Source organism: Brachyistius frenatus, unplaced genomic scaffold (genome assembly GCF_029030835.1).
Source record: "Brachyistius frenatus isolate BFR_SWC_R1_liver_20210118 unplaced genomic scaffold, ASM2903083v1 Contig_1, whole genome shotgun sequence".
NCBI lineage: Eukaryota > Metazoa > Chordata > Actinopteri > Embiotocidae > Brachyistius > Brachyistius frenatus.
This window is the reverse complement of record NW_027210600.1, coordinates 4,705,903-4,725,117: the sequence shown is the minus strand read 5'-3', so window position 1 is coordinate 4,725,117 and position 19,215 is coordinate 4,705,903. Positions and strand designations below refer to the sequence as shown.

General features: G+C 43.3%; 2 protein-coding genes across 4 annotated transcripts; one reads left to right on the top strand and one right to left on the bottom strand.

Annotated features, from left to right (window-relative positions):
- Positions 1-1,660: 1,660 nt before the first annotated feature.
- Positions 1,661-11,846, top strand: LOC138624724 (ribosomal protein S6 kinase beta-1-like). Of its 3 annotated transcripts, none has more exons than XM_069705296.1 (16): positions 1,664-1,770; positions 3,244-3,287; positions 3,401-3,521; positions 3,710-3,778; positions 6,110-6,257; positions 7,070-7,127; positions 7,329-7,429; positions 7,574-7,664; positions 8,325-8,415; positions 8,556-8,663; positions 8,750-8,812; positions 9,209-9,286; positions 9,530-9,637; positions 10,131-10,243; positions 10,360-10,601; positions 11,406-11,846. In XM_069705296.1, exons 1-16 carry the CDS (start codon positions 1,702-1,704, stop codon positions 11,483-11,485), a joined length of 1,584 nt encoding a protein of 527 aa, XP_069561397.1. In that variant the 5' UTR covers positions 1,664-1,701; the 3' UTR covers positions 11,486-11,846. The 3 variants fall into 3 exon arrangements, with proteins under 3 accessions (XP_069561480.1, XP_069561397.1, XP_069561312.1); XM_069705211.1 differs by having other exon boundaries at positions 3,386-3,521; XM_069705379.1 differs by lacking the exon at positions 3,244-3,287 and having other exon boundaries at positions 1,661-1,811; positions 10,360-11,846.
- A 46-nt stretch (positions 11,847-11,892) lies between these two features.
- slc33a1 (solute carrier family 33 member 1) lies at positions 11,893-17,726 on the bottom strand. Its single transcript, XM_069705070.1, has 9 exons — positions 17,672-17,726; positions 16,663-17,120; positions 16,385-16,538; positions 16,101-16,296; positions 15,792-15,991; positions 15,470-15,654; positions 15,266-15,383; positions 14,585-14,800; positions 11,893-14,493 (listed from the first exon to the last, which is right to left on the bottom strand). The coding sequence occupies exons 2-9, from the start codon at positions 17,076-17,078 to the stop codon at positions 14,326-14,328; spliced, it is 1,653 nt and encodes a 550-aa protein (XP_069561171.1). The 5' UTR covers positions 17,079-17,120; positions 17,672-17,726; the 3' UTR covers positions 11,893-14,325.
- Positions 17,727-19,215: the final 1,489 nt, after the last annotated feature.

The following is a 19,215-nucleotide window of genomic DNA, read 5'->3' as shown; positions in this document are numbered from 1 at the left end:
TAGACATGTATTTTAATTCCCCACAGCAAAGTTTCCATTAAGATAAAATCAACCATCAGAGGTTTGTAACGAATTAAATAATTGATTACAGAAACAATCATTAGGTCATTTTATCTGTTTATAAAGTCACACTGGTCCAGTATCACATTTTGTAAGTCAGGTGCTGCTTTGGTTTGTCTGTTAATATGACAACATAACAATAATAGTATTCATATTATTGAATCCATCATATTTTGGACAACATGCTATAGTCTGACTTTTCGCTGAATATTACTTAGATATTTTGACTTTTTTTTGTTTTATCACTTTTTGGAGTGTGACTTTTTTCTGAACTGAACTCAAGTTACTCACTGGACTCACTGTGAGGCTCTAACAATGCACAATGAAAAAAAAAAAAAAAAGTTTTTTGGACTTTTATTTTTGTTTGAGTTTTGTATTGTTGTTGGTATTAGCATGACTGCATGTACAAACCTGAAGCTGTTTGGCTTTCCTTTGGAGGGACTTGCCTTAGGGGGATTCAGCCCCTGTGAACCATGTGGCTTACCCTTAGAGGGATTCGCCTTAGGAGGTCTCACCCTCGGTGAACCACGTGGCTGACCCTTACAGGGATTCGCTCTCCGTGAACCGTGTGGCTCATCAAGGGGACTGGCCCTCTCCGTAAACCATGAACCATGTGTGATACCTGAGCGGGGCTCTTCACAAGCTCGTTTCCAGCTCGGCGTCGCAGACCGCCGGACTATCTTCGGCGCCGAAGGAGGAGCTGCGGCAGGAGAAAGAGTTTCACGGAGTTCACTCAGAGCTTCCAGAGACTCAACAGGTTAAAGATTCTACTTCACCAAGTTTACTATTCATGGTTCAGATTTCACCTCGGCCTGTTGAATTAAAAATGGCAGACTTCCTGTTGTAATGGTGCATTAGAACTTTTTTTGTGCGTCTTTGTGTGATGCACACGTCCACCGAATTTCATGCATGTAGGTAAATGGAGCCACCGGGGCAACTTTCATGAATTTTGGAATATGATAAAGCCTCCAAAAATGCAGTTCTTTGTGGAGAAAAATAAGGAACGAAAAGAATAATATTCCTTGGATAACAATAGGGCTTTCGCACCTTTGGTGCTCGGGCCCTAAAAATATGATCCAATCTTATCCAAATAATAAACACAAGTTTTTGTTGTACACCACACACCAAATAGTTTCTGAATCTGTTCAATAATTTAGCAAAGCTCACAGGCGCTAATAGTTGTTGTTGTTGTTGTTTTTTTTTTTTAACGCAGTCAGCTGCGGAGCAAATGCTTTGTTTTATGTACACGTTTGGCCAAAGTTTTTTTTTTTTTTTTTCCTAACAATTTTTGGTGGGTTTCCAAAAAAACCCCCAAAAAAAACAACAAAAAAAAAAAGCGAGGACCGGTATTCTTGTAATAAAGCAGTGAATCCAGACATTTGTAGGGAAAACAACGACACTGCGCGTTATGACCAAATAAGACAAGTCACCTCCCCCCACCCCTCCCCTCCTCCTCCTCCTCCCCCTCCCCCACCACCCCTCCCTCTGGTGAGCGGCGCAATGCGCATGCTCGGTGTAGTAGCCGGTTATGGCGGCGGTGTGTGTTTGTCCATGAGGTGGGGGGGGGGGACGCCTGCTGCTGCTGCTGCTGCCTTTCTTGCGGTGTGTGTGTGACAGAGCGAACCGAGCGAAGCGCTTGCCATGGCAGGAGTGTTTGACATTGATCTGGACCAGCCGGAGGAAAACGTCTCCGACGACGAGATCGAGGAGGTACTTTTGCGGGAAGATGCTGAAGCGCCACCGCGAGAGCTGTCACCGGCCGAGAGCGTGACGTTAGCCCCGTTAGCCCTGTTAGCACTGTTAGCACCGTCAGCCGACCGCCGCAGGCCTGCTGCAAAAAAAAAAAAAAAAAAAAAAAAAAAGGGGGGGGGGGGCCTTCTCAAACCGGCTCACCGCCGTCAGCCTGACCGCGACAGAGCTGTCACCTGTGTGTTTTTGTTGTTGTTGTTTTAATCGTAATGTCAGACGGGGGCTTGAAACGCGTGTCACGTTTTAAATGTCCCGTCGCTGTCACGTTGGGAGTTGTGCAAAGCTAGCTGCACTTGGCCGAAGGTGCTGCAGTGATAAATGTGGCTCCGTGTGCAACAGTTTATTTTGGCAGGACTTGGGACATAAAGGGGACTGTTTGCCCCCCCCCCCCCACTCCCTTATTTATTTATTTGTTTTTTGCTTCTGTTCACGCGTGTAAAAGTGATGCCACAACAACACTGCACATTTAGACTAAACAAACCGAGATTTAAATGTTATCTTGTGCACGTGTCGACCCCTAGGAACTTGATTAAACCTCAACTCTTGCTGTTATAGTGATTTTTTTTTATTTTTTTTAAATGTATTTTTCCCGACAGTGCAGAAATAAACTGCACGCACAAACAGTTTACACACTTCCCCATGAAGATAAACAACTTTTGTGCTGTTGCCGAGTGTCCTGCATCATGTTGTTGTGAATGCTGCACTGTTTGGACTTCTCTTGGATCAGAGAGCACTTTGTTTTGAGTGTTACTTCACAGCTCCCGTGTGAATGTGAAGCCAAAACACCTCCGTAAAGAGATGGATGTTAAGACTAAACCTATTGTACAGTAAGATTTAATGTAAGTAGTGCTGCAGCTAATGAATATGTTCATTAGCGATTGATCTAATCGTGAATTTCTGATCTTGATCAATCTGTTGTGGCCGATTTAAAAGTCAACAAATATTCGGCAATAAAGTGGAGAATGTCATTTAAAAATTAAATTTGCTTTAAAAAGGACGTGATTACTTATGAAAAAGATTTTTTTTTTCTGTTCATTTGATTAATGTGAGCATTTAGAGCCGTTTCTGTAGTTACATGAAGTCATGAACCCAAATATCTTTTCATGTAAGTGTTTTTCCAAATTTGAATACGCTTCATTCTCTATTTAACTGCAGCCGTTATCCAGTTCGAAGCTGTTTCTTTGTTTAGGCTGTCAAGTATTGTTAATGCTTTATTATTACAGTAGCTGCTTAAACGAAGGAAGAAAAAGCAACACACATGCATCATGCCTTTAAAGGCTTCCACAGACTTAATGATAAAAAAAAAAAAAATGTAAAGAAGTCATTACCGTACCACAAACATGTTCTCTACGTTTTCACTTTCACCCTGCAGTTCCTCATTAGAACAAAAGCAACTTAACGCCATTAAATTCTGCTTTCTCCTTTTCCTTTGAGGCTCAAATCAATGATATCATGGACCAGTGCAGTGGATTCGAGTTGTAAGTGTTCAAATGTTTATCGTGTTGTTGTTTGATTTTTTTTTTTTTTTTTTTTAAGTTGAAGTAGTCAAGAAGAAGCATAATTAAATACATTAAAGCATGTCTCACTGCAGCAACATGGACGACTGTGAGAAGATTGAGATTTCTGAGGACAACGTCAACCAGGGGACGGAGAACATCAGACCGGAGTGCTTTGAGCTGCTGCGGGTTCTGGGGAAGGGCGGCTATGGAAAGGTACATGTCACGGCCAAGGAGCAGCGAGTCTTGACAAAGTACACTGAACGTGCACACGCTCCTACGTACACACACGTTGGATTATTTTGCGTCCACAAAGTGAAGCGTGGAATTATTCAGACTCGTATTTCTTCCAGCTGTTCATTTGATTTCTCCAAACATGTAAATCACTTCCCTTTGCTGCGCAGGTTTTCCAAGTTCGAAAAGTTGTCGGAGCTGCATCGGGCAAAATATTCGCCATGAAAGTTTTAAAAAAGGTAAATTTCTCCCTCATTAGTTCCAGATCACGATCCTGTTTCAAGCAGCATCGATTACACATGAACACAACTGCACGCTTGTTATCACAACTAAACATTATGATGCTTCTGTCTGCAAATATTGGTTGCCGCTGAAGCCAGTGGTGGGGTAAGATTTCACTGCTATTTGGTAGGTTGCCATCTGCGCTACTCTGCTGCAGCGTTGGCTCTTAAAACACTCTGCCTCAGCCCATTAGATCCCGCTTGATATTTGTGCTGCTTCTGCTTGATTGGCTGACGTGACCCCAGTGACACATCGAAGACTTGCCAAAGCTCACTTATTGCCTTCGATCGCTAAGCTTCGGAGCGGCACGGCAATCGACGCCGGTGGTGTTGGGATCGAGGCCAGGGCTCATATTTATGATGCATCTCAGGAGGTGAAATCGGTCCTGACTCGTTCTAAAAATCTCAGTGACATGCTGTATAGATTTATGTCACTGACTTATGAAGCTTTTCTCCTGAGGAAGTTATCCTCTCTGCTGGATTTTGGAAGAGTTGCAAGTCTGCCCCAACCTGTTAGGAGTTCCCACCAGGTGGGTAGTGATAGGAAAAATATGCAGTATATATTCCAAAAGCTGCACGGATACCGCATTTGATCCAAAATTACAGGCTTTCCTAAAGATAAAAGAGTAAAAACGTCTTTGAATTCAGATTTTCTACGAGATAATCACTCAAAACTGGACCCACTGCAGAAAGAGAAAAATAAATGTTCTTGAAATTTATGCTTCATTAAAAACAAATGGATACAGTATTTATAATATCATTTTATATTAATTATTTATAATTCTGCCTGTTACTTCTTTGAAGGTGTTAAAGAAGTCCTCATTCATTTCCGTCTTTATAGTTCGTAGTTTATAGAGTTATCATCATGTCATTTACTCCTAAATGAGATCTGTGATTGTGTGTGTGTGTGTGTGTGTGTGTGTGTGTGTGTGTGTGTGTGTGTGTGTGTGTGTGTGTGTGTGTGTGTGTGTGTGTGTAAAGGTCAGTGGCTTTTAGTAGAGCAGTTACGAGCTTCGCGGTAGTGTTGTTGTTGTTTTTTTAATCACTATAAATCTATTTTTACATTTGGAAGCAGAATCTGAAGGCAAGTGAACAAGATGTTGACACCAGAAGTGTTCTGGTTTCTGTTTGAAGTCGGAGTAGCGTGGACCAATCATGTTGGAGCGGGCTTTGAGTTACATGATGCAGATTAAAGCACTGGCCAAAATGTACTCTCAAACTTTTCAACCATTGTTTAATGACAATTTAGCTTTTTATCATCTGTGTTATAGTAGTTTTATACTGTTAACTGAGTGTAAACTGGCTACCTGTGAATCCGGTCGTAGACGTCGCCTCTCAACTCCGTTCTCAGGTCCCAAGTTGCCAATGGGACCGTAAACAACGAGCGGCGCCCTGTAGTGAGTTGTCCCATCTGCGGACGCACAGGAGTACACGACACACCTACTACATGACGCATCCACGCTGCAGTCAGGGTTAGTGTAGGACTGTATTTCGGTATTTCAGAGGTGTGTCGTGTACTCTGCAAGACTGCTGATAGACTGAGGAAAAAGTGTCTGACAGGGTATCCGCTAGCTACGCCAAACCCCCCCCAAAATGTGTGCCGTTGTTCCCAGAGGCTAAATCATCATCAGACGGAGACGGTGGAAACACAAGGCCATGTGCTTATTGAAAAAGGCCTGTTGTCACCACTCAAAGCTGAGATATCATTTTTTGCAGACAGGCAGCTCTTTAGCTTTCTGACACAAGTAAACAAACAAGAGTAGCAGAGGAGAGCTGGAGGAACAGAGGGTTAAAAGCTGAGCACATAGAAAACGACAATGATGCTCAGTCTGTTGGCTTTATTGTACTCTATAGATCTGTAATCCCACTGTGTGTTTAATGCACGTCACTGTCAAACTTGTTTTGTTGCATGTACTTGAGTCACTGTCAGAACTTAACTGAACAAATTTCAAAGAAACACTTAATGCCTTGTTAAACGTACTTTATTCATGAATGTAGATTGGCAACGACAACAGTTGATGAAGCTGCTCAGCTCAGCTCAGCTCAGCTCAGCTGCCTCTCAGATGTTGTACAGTGAAACACTTTTTTGTTTTCTCTACATTAGTCGTGCAGGACAATCAAGCAAGCAGCTCGTAATGATACAGTGATGTGAAGCCGGTTGAGAGAAGGTTTTGTGGTTTGGATCGATTAGAACTTGTCGGGTCTTTTTCCACCACTCTTTGTTTCATGCTGCTATCTGCCTCCTAACCGAAGTGGATTGATTTATTTATTTGTTGTCGGGGTCGCCAGGCTATGATTGTACGCAATGCCAAGGACACAGCCCACACCAAGGCGGAGAGGAACATCCTGGAGGAAGTGAAGCATCCCTTCATTGTTGATCTCATCTACGCCTTTCAGACAGGAGGAAAGCTGTACCTCATCCTGGAGTACCTGAGCGGTCAGTGCACACGAACATACATGCCTCTGATACCCTGCAGGAATATGAAGGCAAATGACACATGCAGGGTCAGTGTGGAATCACTCTGCTTGTAGGGTTGTAGTTCACATCAAGACAAACCCTTGTCTTATTTAGACTTTCATGAAGTAAGTTTAGATCTTTGTGTTCAGAAACTTCAGAATCTCACCAACGTGGTTTCCGACTGGCTGGATCTGTAATTAACAGAAGTGAAATTAATTACTCGATAGCGACTCCAGTTGGCTATTGTAGGCTTGGGACAGGATATGGAAGCTCCTATTGGCTCAGTGAGGTGTCAATCAAACCGACAGAGTACAAACTCAATGGAGAAGCTGGCACAGCACTTTCATCCACAGCTGTCTCCAGTTATTATTTTACCCAATGCCGACCAATGAAAGTGAGCCGAGCCGGTCCCGGCCGTGATGGGGCCGGACACACACTGGCAAAACATCACAAATACATCCTGTAGTACATGTTGTAGCTCAGCCTCCCACTTCTTCAACTGGCAAATGTTAAACATGCGTCTACATTTGTGGAGCGTAGCGAACTAACGAGGTGATTCATAAAGACGGAATCACTTCCTGTTTGAGGGTCCGAGTTTACCAGAACGTTTTAGATTCCCAAACAGACTGAAAAGGCTCAGATCATGTTTAACTGCATCAACGTGATGACCAGATAGGCAGCACTTCTCTCTACTGGTCTGCTCCTGGGAGGTCAGTAATGGAGAGAGATGTGTGATGTTACGGATGAGTGCCACCCATGTTGATATTATAAACATGTGCTCACCTTAACAGGAGGAGAACTCTTCATGCAGCTGGAAAGGGAGGGCATCTTCATGGAAGACACAGCCTGGTGAGCTTTGCTTATTTCTATACTGGGTATTTCTAAACTGTGGAAAACAAGTGCTGCAGCCGAGCTGTTTCAGGCACCACCGCTGCTGAATCATTGAGTATGAATCACTGGTGGATCCCTATTTAGATCAAATGTGCCGTTTCTTGTCAGGAAGTCGTTTTTATTTGGTGAAATGGTTTCTCCGCCGGTTTCTCCTTCTAGTTTTTACCTGGCAGAGATCTCCATGGCTCTGGGTCACCTGCACCAGAAGGGCATCATCTACAGAGACCTAAAGCCTGAGAACATCATGCTCAACAGCCAAGGTGAGTGGGAGGGGATCAGTGGAAGTCATCTAGAGATTTAGTCACATAATGTGAAAGCAGTTCCTCTTACTTTTAATGTTATTATGATTTAATGCATGAGTACTAAATGTTAGTGTGTCTGTTTATGTGTTGTGTACCTTCCAGGTCATGTAAAGTTGACAGACTTTGGTCTGTGTAAAGAATCCATTCATGACGGCACGGTCACCCACACTTTCTGTGGTACCATTGAATACATGTAAGTAAGGCGCTTTCGCTTTAATCTGTCTCTGATCCAGTGGCATTTACGTATTTGTTTTTCTCACTCTTGCTCTCCTTCTTCTGTCATCAGGGTTCCCACAGGTCAGGGAATTTCATGGAATATCAGGGATTTTTTTTTTTTAGATTCATTTCCAGGCAGGGAGAGTCAGGGGATTTGATCTTTTTTTTTTTTAAGCATGTTTAAAGTTCAGTTGCCATTTATAAAAACAGTATGTTCCATGTAGTCTTTTTTTTTTTTCCACATTTCCTGTATTGCGTTACTTGTCTCCGTTTCACAACGTGACCATTACTAAAGCACTAAAGTTACGCAGTTACTTATACCTGCTAAAGACAAACATGCCTTTGGCTACAAAATGATGACTTCAAAGACTGAGAGATAAAAGTAGATGAGGAAAAAAGAATGTCAAGTTTGCAAAGCTACTATAGATCAATCAAATGAGGAAGAGAGAGCCCTATTCTTTGTCTGCACAGCACAACGGCAGCCTGTTTTTCTGTTTATTATAGGTATTGAAAATTTCAGCTTTTTTAGTCAGTGAATTCAACATCTGACTGGGAGTGGGAGCCCTGCTGTCATGCTCACTGATGATCTTTGCTCCTTAACGCAGTAGTAACACGTGCGCACTCGTGTCGTTTGCAGGGCGCCAGAGATCTTGATGCGAAGCGGCCACAACAGAGCGGTGGACTGGTGGAGTCTGGGCGCTCTGATGTACGACATGCTCACAGGAGCGGTCAGTTCACAATTTACGACCTTAAAAAAATAAAATAAATAAAAAAGCCTTGAACGTCACTCTTGTAAATGGTCTGCTATAAAATCTGGATCAAAGTTTGGGCTGTTAGAGTAACCGCTGTCTCTCTTCCGTTACCGTAGCCACCGTTCACGGGGGAAAACCGGAAAAAGACCATCGACAAGATCCTGAAGTGCAAGCTCAGCCTGCCACCCTACCTCACACAAGAAGCTCGAGACCTCCTCAAACGGGTATTTACTGCTCATCCTACTCAAGGTGCTTGTCCATAGAACTGCTGCGTTAGTGTTATTTTGACATGGGACTGCTGCTTGTACAGTTGCTGAAGAGAAACGCCTCATCGCGGCTGGGAGCAGGAGCAGGAGACGCTACGGAGGTGCAGGTGAGAATACAACACCAACTCTGTCACCAAGCACTGATCTCACATTTACTACTGTGGACCCTTTTTAACATTGTGTGCAGCAGTTAAAGAAGTAAACGTGGGTGTGATTCTTGTTTTTAGCTGCAGCCAGCAGTTAGTTTAAATAATTATGCCTCCGCTACTGCAGAACATCCAGTCCAGACTTAAGGAGTTTCTAACTGGCTGGATTTTTTTTTTTTTTTTTTTACAAACTCCGAGTCCCTCATACGCAAAACACACTCGTATCGATACTTGTTTTCTTGTTATGTTCAGAAATGGCTGCGGCTGCGTAATGAGAAGTTTATTTACTCCGTCCCGGACTGAAGTGTTTTATAAACGCCTGTTCGTCGTGCTCTGTGTTCGGTATCCCGCCCGCAGGCTCATCCCTTCTTTCGACACATCAACTGGGAGGATTTGCTGGCTCGGAAAGTGGAGCCTCCCTTCAAGCCTTTCCTGGTGAGTGTCAGAGGACCACAAGTAGTTACTGAATTTGATTTTACTTACTGTAGTTTTAGTTGGGAAATGTGAGAATCTTCACTGTTCACACGTAATGCCGCCTGAGCAGCTTGAGTTTCGAGCGAGTTTCAGGAATTGAAACCGAAGGTGTTCTCCCGTTTCAGAGCGTCTCCTGCTGATCTTGACAGCCGACACGTCGACTCATGTTGCTGTACCGGTGTTTCTTCTCTTCTATCTTTGCAGCAATCAGCGGAAGACGTGAGTCAGTTTGACTCGAAGTTCACCAGTCAGACACCAGTGGACAGCCCGGACGACTCGACCCTCAGCGAGAGTGCCAATCAGGCCTTCCTGGTAACTTCCCACCACGTTTTCCTCAACTTTTGTAAAAGCGAACTGCTCATTCAAAATATCTGTGGATGCCAAAAAACAACAGCTCTAAAAATGTCCTGCTTGCACTGAAACACACTTCATCAATTCATCAATGTCTTTGCTATTCAGGATGAATAATTGCACTAATTGTTAACAGTCATCTTAATTACGTCTCTTCTCAGTTACCAAAGATTTTAATAGTAAACTGGCCAATTGTCAATCAGTGTTTTGCTCCTTAGTTCATTTGCTTATGTATTAATATTATCAAAAATTGTGTTGATTGATATTCAGTTTAACAGACAACACAGATGCAGCTGTCAAAGAAAAGACCAAAAATAAATCAGATTGAGCAACAAATATTAGATTTATAGGTACTGCAATTCTGACTTAATCAGATGAGATCATTTCTTCCTCACGTTAAATGTGACCGGGCACCGCCTGCTTCCTTCTCACGACCTCTGTGTTTTTTTCTTAGGGTTTCACATATGTTGCTCCTTCAGTCCTGGAAAACATCAAAGAAAAGTTCTTGTTCGAGCCAAAGATCCGCTCGCCTCGACGGATCATGGACAGCCCAAGAACGCCCCTCAGGTACGTCTGCCGGGTCAAAGGATGTCCCGAAAGGTGCTCTAGATGTCCTTTCAAATGACACATGAAAACGTTTCTGAATGTACCACACCTGTATCTTCTCCCCTTTGTGCTTTCAGCCCAATCAAGTTCTCAGGCGTGGACTGCTGGGCCCGGAGTCCTCTCCTCCCCGCCGGCGGACAAAGCGTCCTCCAGTCTCCTCAGGACCAGGCCATGGAACTGTCCACCCCGGAGCAGATGGACGTCACGACAAACTCCGAGGCCTCGGCCCCTCTCCCCATCCGTCAGCCCACCGGAGCCAACCTCGGTCAGATGAAGCAGCAAGCCTATCCTGTCGTGGCCAAGCGACCCGAGCATCTACGTATGAACCTATGACCCACCGCACCTGTTTAGGAGAGTTTATTTCTTGACTCTTTTTTTTTTTTTTTCTTTTCTTCTTTCCTTTGTTGATATTTTTTTAAGAAACAAAGCAAAAAGATATGGATGCTAGAGACAATTGAAAATCCAAAATTGCACATCCGCACACTACATATACTGTCACAACCTGGAGTTTGTGCTTCTGGGACTCCAGGGTGCTGCAGTTAAGTGCTACCGACTTCACCATCTCACCACTCTCTCCTCCGACACCTCAGGTCTGTTGACCCTTGTCTTCTGCCCCACCCCCCACCCCCACCTACCCCTCTTCTGTGAACTGGACAATTAGGACTGGAAATAATTTGAGGAGTGACAGTCTGTGTGTGGTCGGGAAATCAAAGGCGACAATGTGTTACACACATCATGTTCTACAAGACATCCAAAGTGCTTTGTGCTAATTGAATGAATGCCAATGAGGAAACGGCTTCCACTGGAAGATTTCAGCAGTACTTCTTCTCAGATAAAATGCTTCCAGGCTCTGTATGAAATAATATAAATTAAATTTATTATTTAAAAAAACATGATCCAAGCAGGCGAGCAGAGGTTCTGGTATCTATGAAAAGAGCTTTATGTCTTAAGTTTTATAGCAAGGATGCAACACATCAATAACGAATCAAAGAGCCTAAATTAAAAGAAGAAAAAAATGATGTTGACTTTGTACATTGTTTCAGCATTAGTGTTGTGGATGAATTATGAAATAGCTTATTCGATGGATTTGACTGATCCATACTTTGGTTATCTGCTCTTCCAGCGTCCGACACTCTGGGTTTTATCACTGGATCAGCTGAAACTTCGGCAGACAGAATTCAGCTTGATGCGACATTACCGTGACCCACTTTCTCATCACCACCCTAAACGTCAAACTGATCTCGGTGCTGCTTTGTGTGAGTGACCCCAACCCACACCCCACCCCACCATTGTCTCCCTCTGACTCCCCCTCAGCGGTTTAGGACGTCAGACTCGCCCCCTTGCCTCCACCCCTCCACCTGAACCCCTGGAGTGAATTCATCTAGGAGACTGTGGCACCAGTTGATCTGGACACTCTGCAGTTGTGAGGTTGAACGCTCCACAAAAAAAAAACTTGGAGCAACATTTACAGCCTCCTGCATCAGCATTAACTTGTTTAGGAGGGGAAATTTTAGATTCCCTGGAAAGCAAGGAAAATTATAAATAAAATCAAAAAAATAACAAAGTGCATCATGTCTTTTGTGTAGATTCAGGAAAAACTGGAGACCTCATACGTGTGAATATTTTCTTTTAATCACATATATTTGCTTTAAATCTCATCAGTATGAATATCAGAGTCCATAATCAGAACAGTAAAGAGAACTGCTGCTTGTATTTTTAAATTTCTCAATCTTCCCTCACCCTGTGCTTATATGTTTGGATATATGGGCTAATCATAAACAATAAATCCACAATGAAAATAAAAAAAAAATGTTCACGGTAAGATATAAATTAAAAGCAATTATCTGTCACGGATATCATAGTAGTTTACCACCAAAGGCCAGGTGAGCAGACTACGGTGAAAAGGTCAGAAAGCTAAAATATCAAAAATAAAAAAATGCATATGTTGTTGGAATGAACTATCACACGGTATCCACAATTACGTTTCTCTTAAGAAAAAAATAATCAAAACAACAAATGTAGTGACCCGGTGTAGCCAAAACAGCCACACAGGATGAAGTGCTGTCATCAAAAACACATGTTGCTGTCAATGAACATGAAAAGCCTCACGCGTATGAAGTTATGTGAGGAACATCTGTGCGCTTCAGAGGAAGCAGTGGCCCTGAAAAGCGCTACCTTAGCAACCTAAAAATGTATGACCTTCTGTGATTCAAGTCAGAAATACGGTTTGACTCTCACGTGAACCCTGATTGTGCACTTCAACGTTTACATTCGACAGAACAGTTGGCTGTTCAGTGCTGGCTTTTGATAAAATACTGTAACATTCAGTTCATTGTACAGTATGAAAAACACGAGCAGAGCATTTGCTTTCATGAAGTTGCTCTCTGAGGCTGCCGGTCTGGGATCTGAAGAGTTTTGTGGGCAATAAATTTAGTGTAATTATTACGGGCCACAGCGAGTGATTAAAGCCCCAATATCCACCGCTACACAGACTGTGTATTTAATGATAAGCTAACAAAAGAACACGGCTCCTCAGGGAAGCTCGATACCTGCCAAGCACAAAGTTATTACAGCTAAAACCCAGATGGATGATGGCTAATGCCCCATTAAAGTGGAATCTACAACACAAATTTACACAGATTATATAGATGTTAAATGTCTAAATGAGGACTCCTGTAATAATTTGTTGCTTTAAGTTCAGTGCGCAATATGTTCAGTGCGCAATACACCCAGTAAGTGTATCAGTAAATCTGGAGAATGCTGCTTCCTGTCCTGGCTGTACACTGCCAAGTAAAATCATACCATGAAACATCATGGTATGATTTTACCATGCAAGTATAACAATACTTGCAAGTTAAAAAATAACCTCAAGGGAAACCATTTACCAACTAGGCCCAAGACAGCCCAACAGTAAAAGCACCAAACAATAATGCTCTTAAGAAGTAATAATCAGTCATATGAAGATTAAAATCAAATCAGATTTAAGGAAGGATGGAAAAATGGAAGATTTCTCCTAGAAGCTTTTTAATATTTCGGACATCTAACCACTGATGACACTGATTTTAAATTAGGCAGTTTGCAAATTGAACTTGCCATAAGTAATGGTTACTCAGCTTCAAAGAGATAAATAACTGAAGTATGAAAACATCTGTGTTGATTTGTGGCATCTGCCAAACTACAGTACATCACTGAAAACAGAGTTACACGATGAGCCTTCCTCAGCTTCACTTCCTGTAATAGTCCTTCCATTATTTCAGCTCATTCCATGTTGGCTTTGAATTGTTTCCCCGAAAACATTGTAAAACTAAATGAGGCACAAATTACTTGAAAGGAAATTTAAAAAAAAAATTAAAATACTGCCTGAGATCTGAGTCAAACAGCCAGGAAAGCTATACTTCACACCGGCTTGAATTTAACTGGATTACCAGATGGATCGAAAGCATCAGGTCAGACACGAATAGGAAATCATACCCACACACGCCCATACAGTTAGATGAGAGGAGTGAATCGATCTCATGTTCTGCCAGTCTGTTCCTTTAAGTATCCTTTTAGTGGCGGTTAAATGGTGGCCAGGAAGCTAAACAAGTTCCTTAGATTGTTTTGCAATAATTTTCTTCATGAGGAAAGGATACATTTTCAAGAAGTCACGTCTTGCTGCTATTTGGGGGCAAAATGCAAAAACACATGAAGCAGTTCGTCTCGGTAATCCAAGCAGGTTAAAGAAAAACTTGAACTCAGTCTCCCAGTTTTGGTTTGGTTAAGCTATTCCAAGCAGCAGAATATGGTTTTAGAAAAAAAAAAAAAATCAATATCTAACTGGTCTGACTGGTTGTTTCGGTTTGACACTTTTACAGTCGACCCATGGTCGAAAATGATAATAATGGAGAATTTCAAGTGTGCTGTCAAGGTGAAAAAAAAACATAGAAAGTGAGGGTAAATGTTGCTGCTAGAGCGCCACCAGATGGATGAGGATGGAATGACAGACGTTCCAGCATTAGGCCGTTTTTGGAGAAGTGTCTGTGGTATTGGATGACAGAGTGCTGTCACTGCCTCGATCTGCACCTCCAGGCAGCAGGGCCCTGCTCCTGCAGCCGCCTCATCTTCTTCCCTAGCCACACCCACCAGGCTAAACCAATCACGACACACACCACAGACTCCACGTAGTAGCCGTCCAGCGTCGTCACACAGACGCCGTCTTCCTTGACGCACAGCTGGTGAAGAGGACAGGAACAAAAGAAGTTTTGACTTTTCCAGCTGCGAACCAACACTATTATTGCTCCACCTTTCTCTCTAATGACTTACCCCTGCCTCTTCTGGAGATCCACAGCCCTGCGTGGCGCCCCCCTGACACTCCTTAGAAGTCAGTGGATCCACCATCCACAGGGCCAGAGTGGAGGGCCAGTTTCCTCCGAGGTTAGTGACGGTGTTCAGCAGGGTCATGTAGGTCCCGCCGATGAGGGGGTCGCTCACTTTGGCGTGGAAGGCCATGCAGGCCACGTACATGCTGTACAACGTCACCTGGAGAGATAAACACGGGGGTTAACTGGCTGTGATGTTAAAAGGCCTCCCTACTACAACTTTTTTTTATTATTATTGTTTGATATTGACTTATTGTGGCCTGCTTGTTGTCAAAAATCTAAATCCCTGAAGGAAAAAAAAACAACATATATTTGGATCTTTCAGTAGGATGACAATAAAGACATATGAAAGGGATCATGTGATGTTTTAGGTGCTTTCTGTCTTGTTGCACAGCAACATGTGGGAGCAAAGACTGGAAATAAGTGAGTGTGTCAGAAGAAAAATGAAACGAGTCGCAACACTTCATCCTTGTGTACCTGCTCCGGACACAATATTGGTGATTAAGTTGCATAATCCTTCATAAAGGATGCTGTACAGGGAGTCAGGTTGGTTTGTGTGTTGATAAGATCCTGCCAACTGGAAAAACTAGAAGTAGAAGATGTAAATAGAACAGAAGTACTAAACCTGATGCAACGCGTAGCTAAGCAGCACAATGGCATAGTAGTAAACAGGAAACCCTCCTTCCTGTTTTACACTGGGGGTCCACCACACCAGTACAGCATAGCCCAGCCCTATAAGTAACCTGCAACACAGGAGGAGACCGTTTAGCTCACAATATGCGTGGGTGTGTGTGTGTGTGTGTGTGTGCGTGCGTGTGTGTGTGACAACCTAAAAGGGAAGGCCTTGTAGAAGATGTCCAGAGGCCGGGGCCCTGCTGTGTATCTGCTGATGACCACCGGTAGGAGGATCTGCAGCGGCACCATCGGCACTGCCAGCAACGCCAGCTGCTCCTTGGGGACTCCAGCCTCCACCAGCTTCAGACCTGTAACCGCGTCTGCTGCGGAGAAACCCATCTGAAACACGGAGAAGAAACGAGGTGAAACCTTCCCCACACGGAGCGCTCACCTTCCACAGCCGACGTGCAAAAGAAAAACCGTCAAAGTTACATTTCAAAGTTTAACCAAACTTTTCTCTGGTGATGGTCAATTACTTTAGCTGTGAGAAGTAGAAAACAAAAGGTGAAGACTGTGGGCATCTTGATGATAGAAAAAAGCAGCTTGTAGGTTTCCATGACGCCCTGCGTCTCCTCCGGGACTTTCCTCTTCCCTTTGACGTATTCATTTTCCCTTTTAAAGACGGCTACCAGAGTGGTGGAAACCAGGAACACCACCCCCCAAAAAAACAAGAAATCTGCAGCAGAGGAACAAAGAGAATCAACAATTATTCAGCTGATCACTTTAGTCGTCAACCATCACAAAAATGTCTCTGCTTAAATCTGCAAGACGTGGATAGAAACTACTTGACAAGGTGACGATGCCGGAGTCCTTGGGCTCTATTCTGAGGTATTTGTTGCAAAAGTCAGCAGACTCCAGAGCCAGAAAGAGCACGTTTCCCAGGAAGTAGCCAGCTGTCTGGCCCACCGAGTTGCATGTAGATGCGTAGCCCACATTTTGTCTGGATAACATCGTCAGCGCCCAGCCGTCCACAGCTATATCCTTAAACACAAGAGGAGGCGCAGGGAGCGAATGAGTACATTTATCTTTCTGGATGCGTGTTTGTATTGCTGCGTACATGAACGTTCACCTGCGTGGCTGCCAGGAAGGAAAGCATAAAGAAGACTGCCGTGAGCATCAACACGTTGGGCCCTCTCTCGCTCTGCAGCAGTGAATTGACCGTGACGGAAAGATAGAGCATGAAGAACCCCAGCAGGTACTGTGTGGGCACCAGCCAGGACTTTCTGCAGAAACAGGGAGGAGGTGAGGGGTGGGCCCTGAGATGTTATCAGGAAAACAACGCACAGCGGAGGGGGTGGGGGCAGGAAAAATTGGCCACATCATTTAAAACGATGGTGTCCTTCTTACCTTCTACCAAACCGGCTGAAGTACAGTGCGTCCACCATCGGTGCCCAGAGAAGCTTGAGACTAAACGGCCAGAAGACGAAGCTGAAGAAGGCCTGGTCTCTGTAGCTGACGCTCTTGCTCTGCAAGATCAGAGGGATGCTGCCAGCCAGTCCGAGAGGAATCCCTTGCAGCACGTAAAGGAAGAGGAGAAGCAACACGTTCCCCAGCTCTCCACGGATACCGGGCTGCCCTCTGCGACGCCTCCTGTTCTCAGAGTCCGAGCCTCTCACGAGGCCCTCTTCTTCCTCTTCCATCTCCGGCTCAGAGGAGCTCGCGTCTCTCTGCTCCATGTCACTCACGTTTTCAGGCGGCAGGGTGGACCCCGCCGGTTTCCTCTGCCGCCAGTTGCTGTGCGCGATGAGATCTGAGGGCTCCATGATGGAGCAGTGGGCATCAAGCCTGCTGCGCCCTCAGCAAATCTGCAGGGAGGAGACGAGAAGGAAGTCCTGAAACAGCTCAAACAGAAAGCTTATGAAGAGCAGGGTCTCTGAATCCACAAAGACAAAGACGGACGGCAAACATTACAACAACAGAAAGTTACCACACATCCACAAATATGTGCGCACTCACGATTATCATGAGGTTAAGTGCTATTATGAGAAATCGAGAAATGTGTTAAAAGTTTTCAGCAGTCGCCTTAAAATGATCAGGTGTTATGTAAATACTGTATATATATATATATATATATATATATATATTTAATTAAAAAACATACGCACCATGAACAAAACTGTTAAAGCGCGTTTCCCCATAAGGACAAGAAATGAGACATGCAAGGGACATGAGATGGAAAAGTAAAGCAGCACATGAAGTCATGCAGACCTGCTGATGACAGCATGCTGAACGAAAGACAAGAACAACAAACGGCTGAATCAGAGCCGATCAACGGGAAATAGATTTTTATTAAGTCGATTCGATCAAAAGTCGGCAGCATCCCGATAAAGGTCATGAACACAGGGCAGTTGATTACCGTACGACTGGACACGGGTTACATCAATGGACATCAACACAACAGAGGCAGGAAGTGCGCCGCGTGCAGCATTTAAATGTGTCCGGCGCCTACAGCTGACGTGTCCAAACGCAGCTGCGTGTTGTTCCGCTTCAGTGTACATAGTTCATACTTCTTTTTTTTAATATATATACATATACATTGTGCCATACGACAAAAAAAAAGATTGTTTGATAACAAAAATAAAAACTCAACTCGAAGATACTATAGAGGTATATTATAGGTGGTAACAGTAGGTCTTGCAGGGACTGAAAATTTGAAATATTACAGAAATAAAGTTGCACAAAACGTGGTGTTGAACTGTTTTTTGTTTTTAAATCCTTTAGTAGGTCCTTTTTAAACTTGTTTTATTGAAATTACTTACTCTTAATTGCACAGTTACTATATACTATATTATGGGTTTTAGATTTTAAATAAACATTTAAACCATTCCTTAATTATTATGTCTTTGTGATCCCTGCTGCTCTCCCGCTGATTTTAAAAGAGCCTGTGTTTTAAAGGGAAACCGAGACTCCTCAAACTAGTTGATGTTGTCAGACAACCGTTTAACTTCTATTTATTTCATTTTAAAGCTTTGAGTCTGCTAAAATTATTTAATTTCAAACCTCAAATGAAAAAAGAAACAACAAGCTCAGACCGGGGTCGTTCGCTCGTCACCGGCTTTGTCCCGTCCTGTTGCAGCCAGAAAGTCCTCGTTGGACTAAGAGATTGCGGTGAAGTGGCATCGCCACACCTCAGTGTAAAAGGTTGATAAAGTAGGTAGGTATTTACTTTATTAATCCCCGAGGGGAAATTTTTTTTAACTTCTCAGTTCAGACAAATTTGACCAAAAACAATTTTAATTACAAAGTAGCTAAATCTCAATTCCAGACTACAGAATAATTTAACATGTCACCATGACACACTGCAGGATGACCTCTGCTAATCTCTGATAATCCTGATGAAAATACAATGCAAAGAATTAAGTAATACATCGAAAATCTCTATTGTTGCCCCCCCAATTGTTTTTTTTTAACAGAAATCACTGATACTTTCTGCTTCGTCAAAAGATCTTTTGGCAGGGGTCGTGATGCATCTGGTTACCCCAGCTTTAATTTGGAGGAAATGAATGACAGCACGCTCTGACTTGTGGTTGCTATGAGTGCATGTGAAGCTGCTTATCCCTAGATAGCATGTGACAACAGGCATATCTAGGGCATCAGCATGGGATGAAAGGAGCACTGTGACGCTGCAGTTGTGACCATGTGAGAAGGTCTAGTGTGAGTTCACAATGAGGCATCCTGGTACAGGTCAATAAAACAGCATATTTTCACCTTCGGTTACATGTTATGTTCACCTCTGCCACTGGTCAAATGTGTTCAAATCAGTCAATAGCTATTTCAAGTTTGCTGGCTGGATTATTTAATGGGCAAACTGGACGACTTCTCTGGGCTCCAGACTGTCAGTGGTCCTAATAATCCTAATATTAATGTAATCTCATCAATTACAAATTTGTTTAAGAATAT

What these genes read in the sequence shown, in the direction of transcription:
- slc33a1 (XM_069705070.1), bottom strand. Translation starts at nt 17,078, where the DNA reads ATGGAGCCCTCAGATCTCATCGCGCACAGCAACTGGCGGCAGAGGAAA. An exon ending in CCTTCCTGGCAGCCACGCAG is followed by an intron (nt 16,297 to 16,384) that starts GTGAACGTTCAT and finishes CTTGTGTTTAAG; the next exon opens with GATATAGCTGTGGACGGCTG. An exon ending in TACAAGGCCTTCCCTTTTAG is followed by an intron (nt 15,384 to 15,469) that starts GTTGTCACACAC and finishes CCTGTGTTGCAG; the next exon opens with GTTACTTATAGGGCTGGGCT.
- LOC138624724 (XM_069705211.1), top strand. Translation starts at nt 1,702, where the DNA reads ATGGCAGGAGTGTTTGACATTGATCTGGACCAGCCGGAGGAAAACGTC. An exon ending in CATCATGCTCAACAGCCAAG is followed by an intron (nt 7,430 to 7,573) that starts GTGAGTGGGAGG and finishes TGTACCTTCCAG; the next exon opens with GTCATGTAAAGTTGACAGAC. An exon ending in CTCGAGACCTCCTCAAACGG is followed by an intron (nt 8,664 to 8,749) that starts GTATTTACTGCT and finishes CTGCTTGTACAG; the next exon opens with TTGCTGAAGAGAAACGCCTC.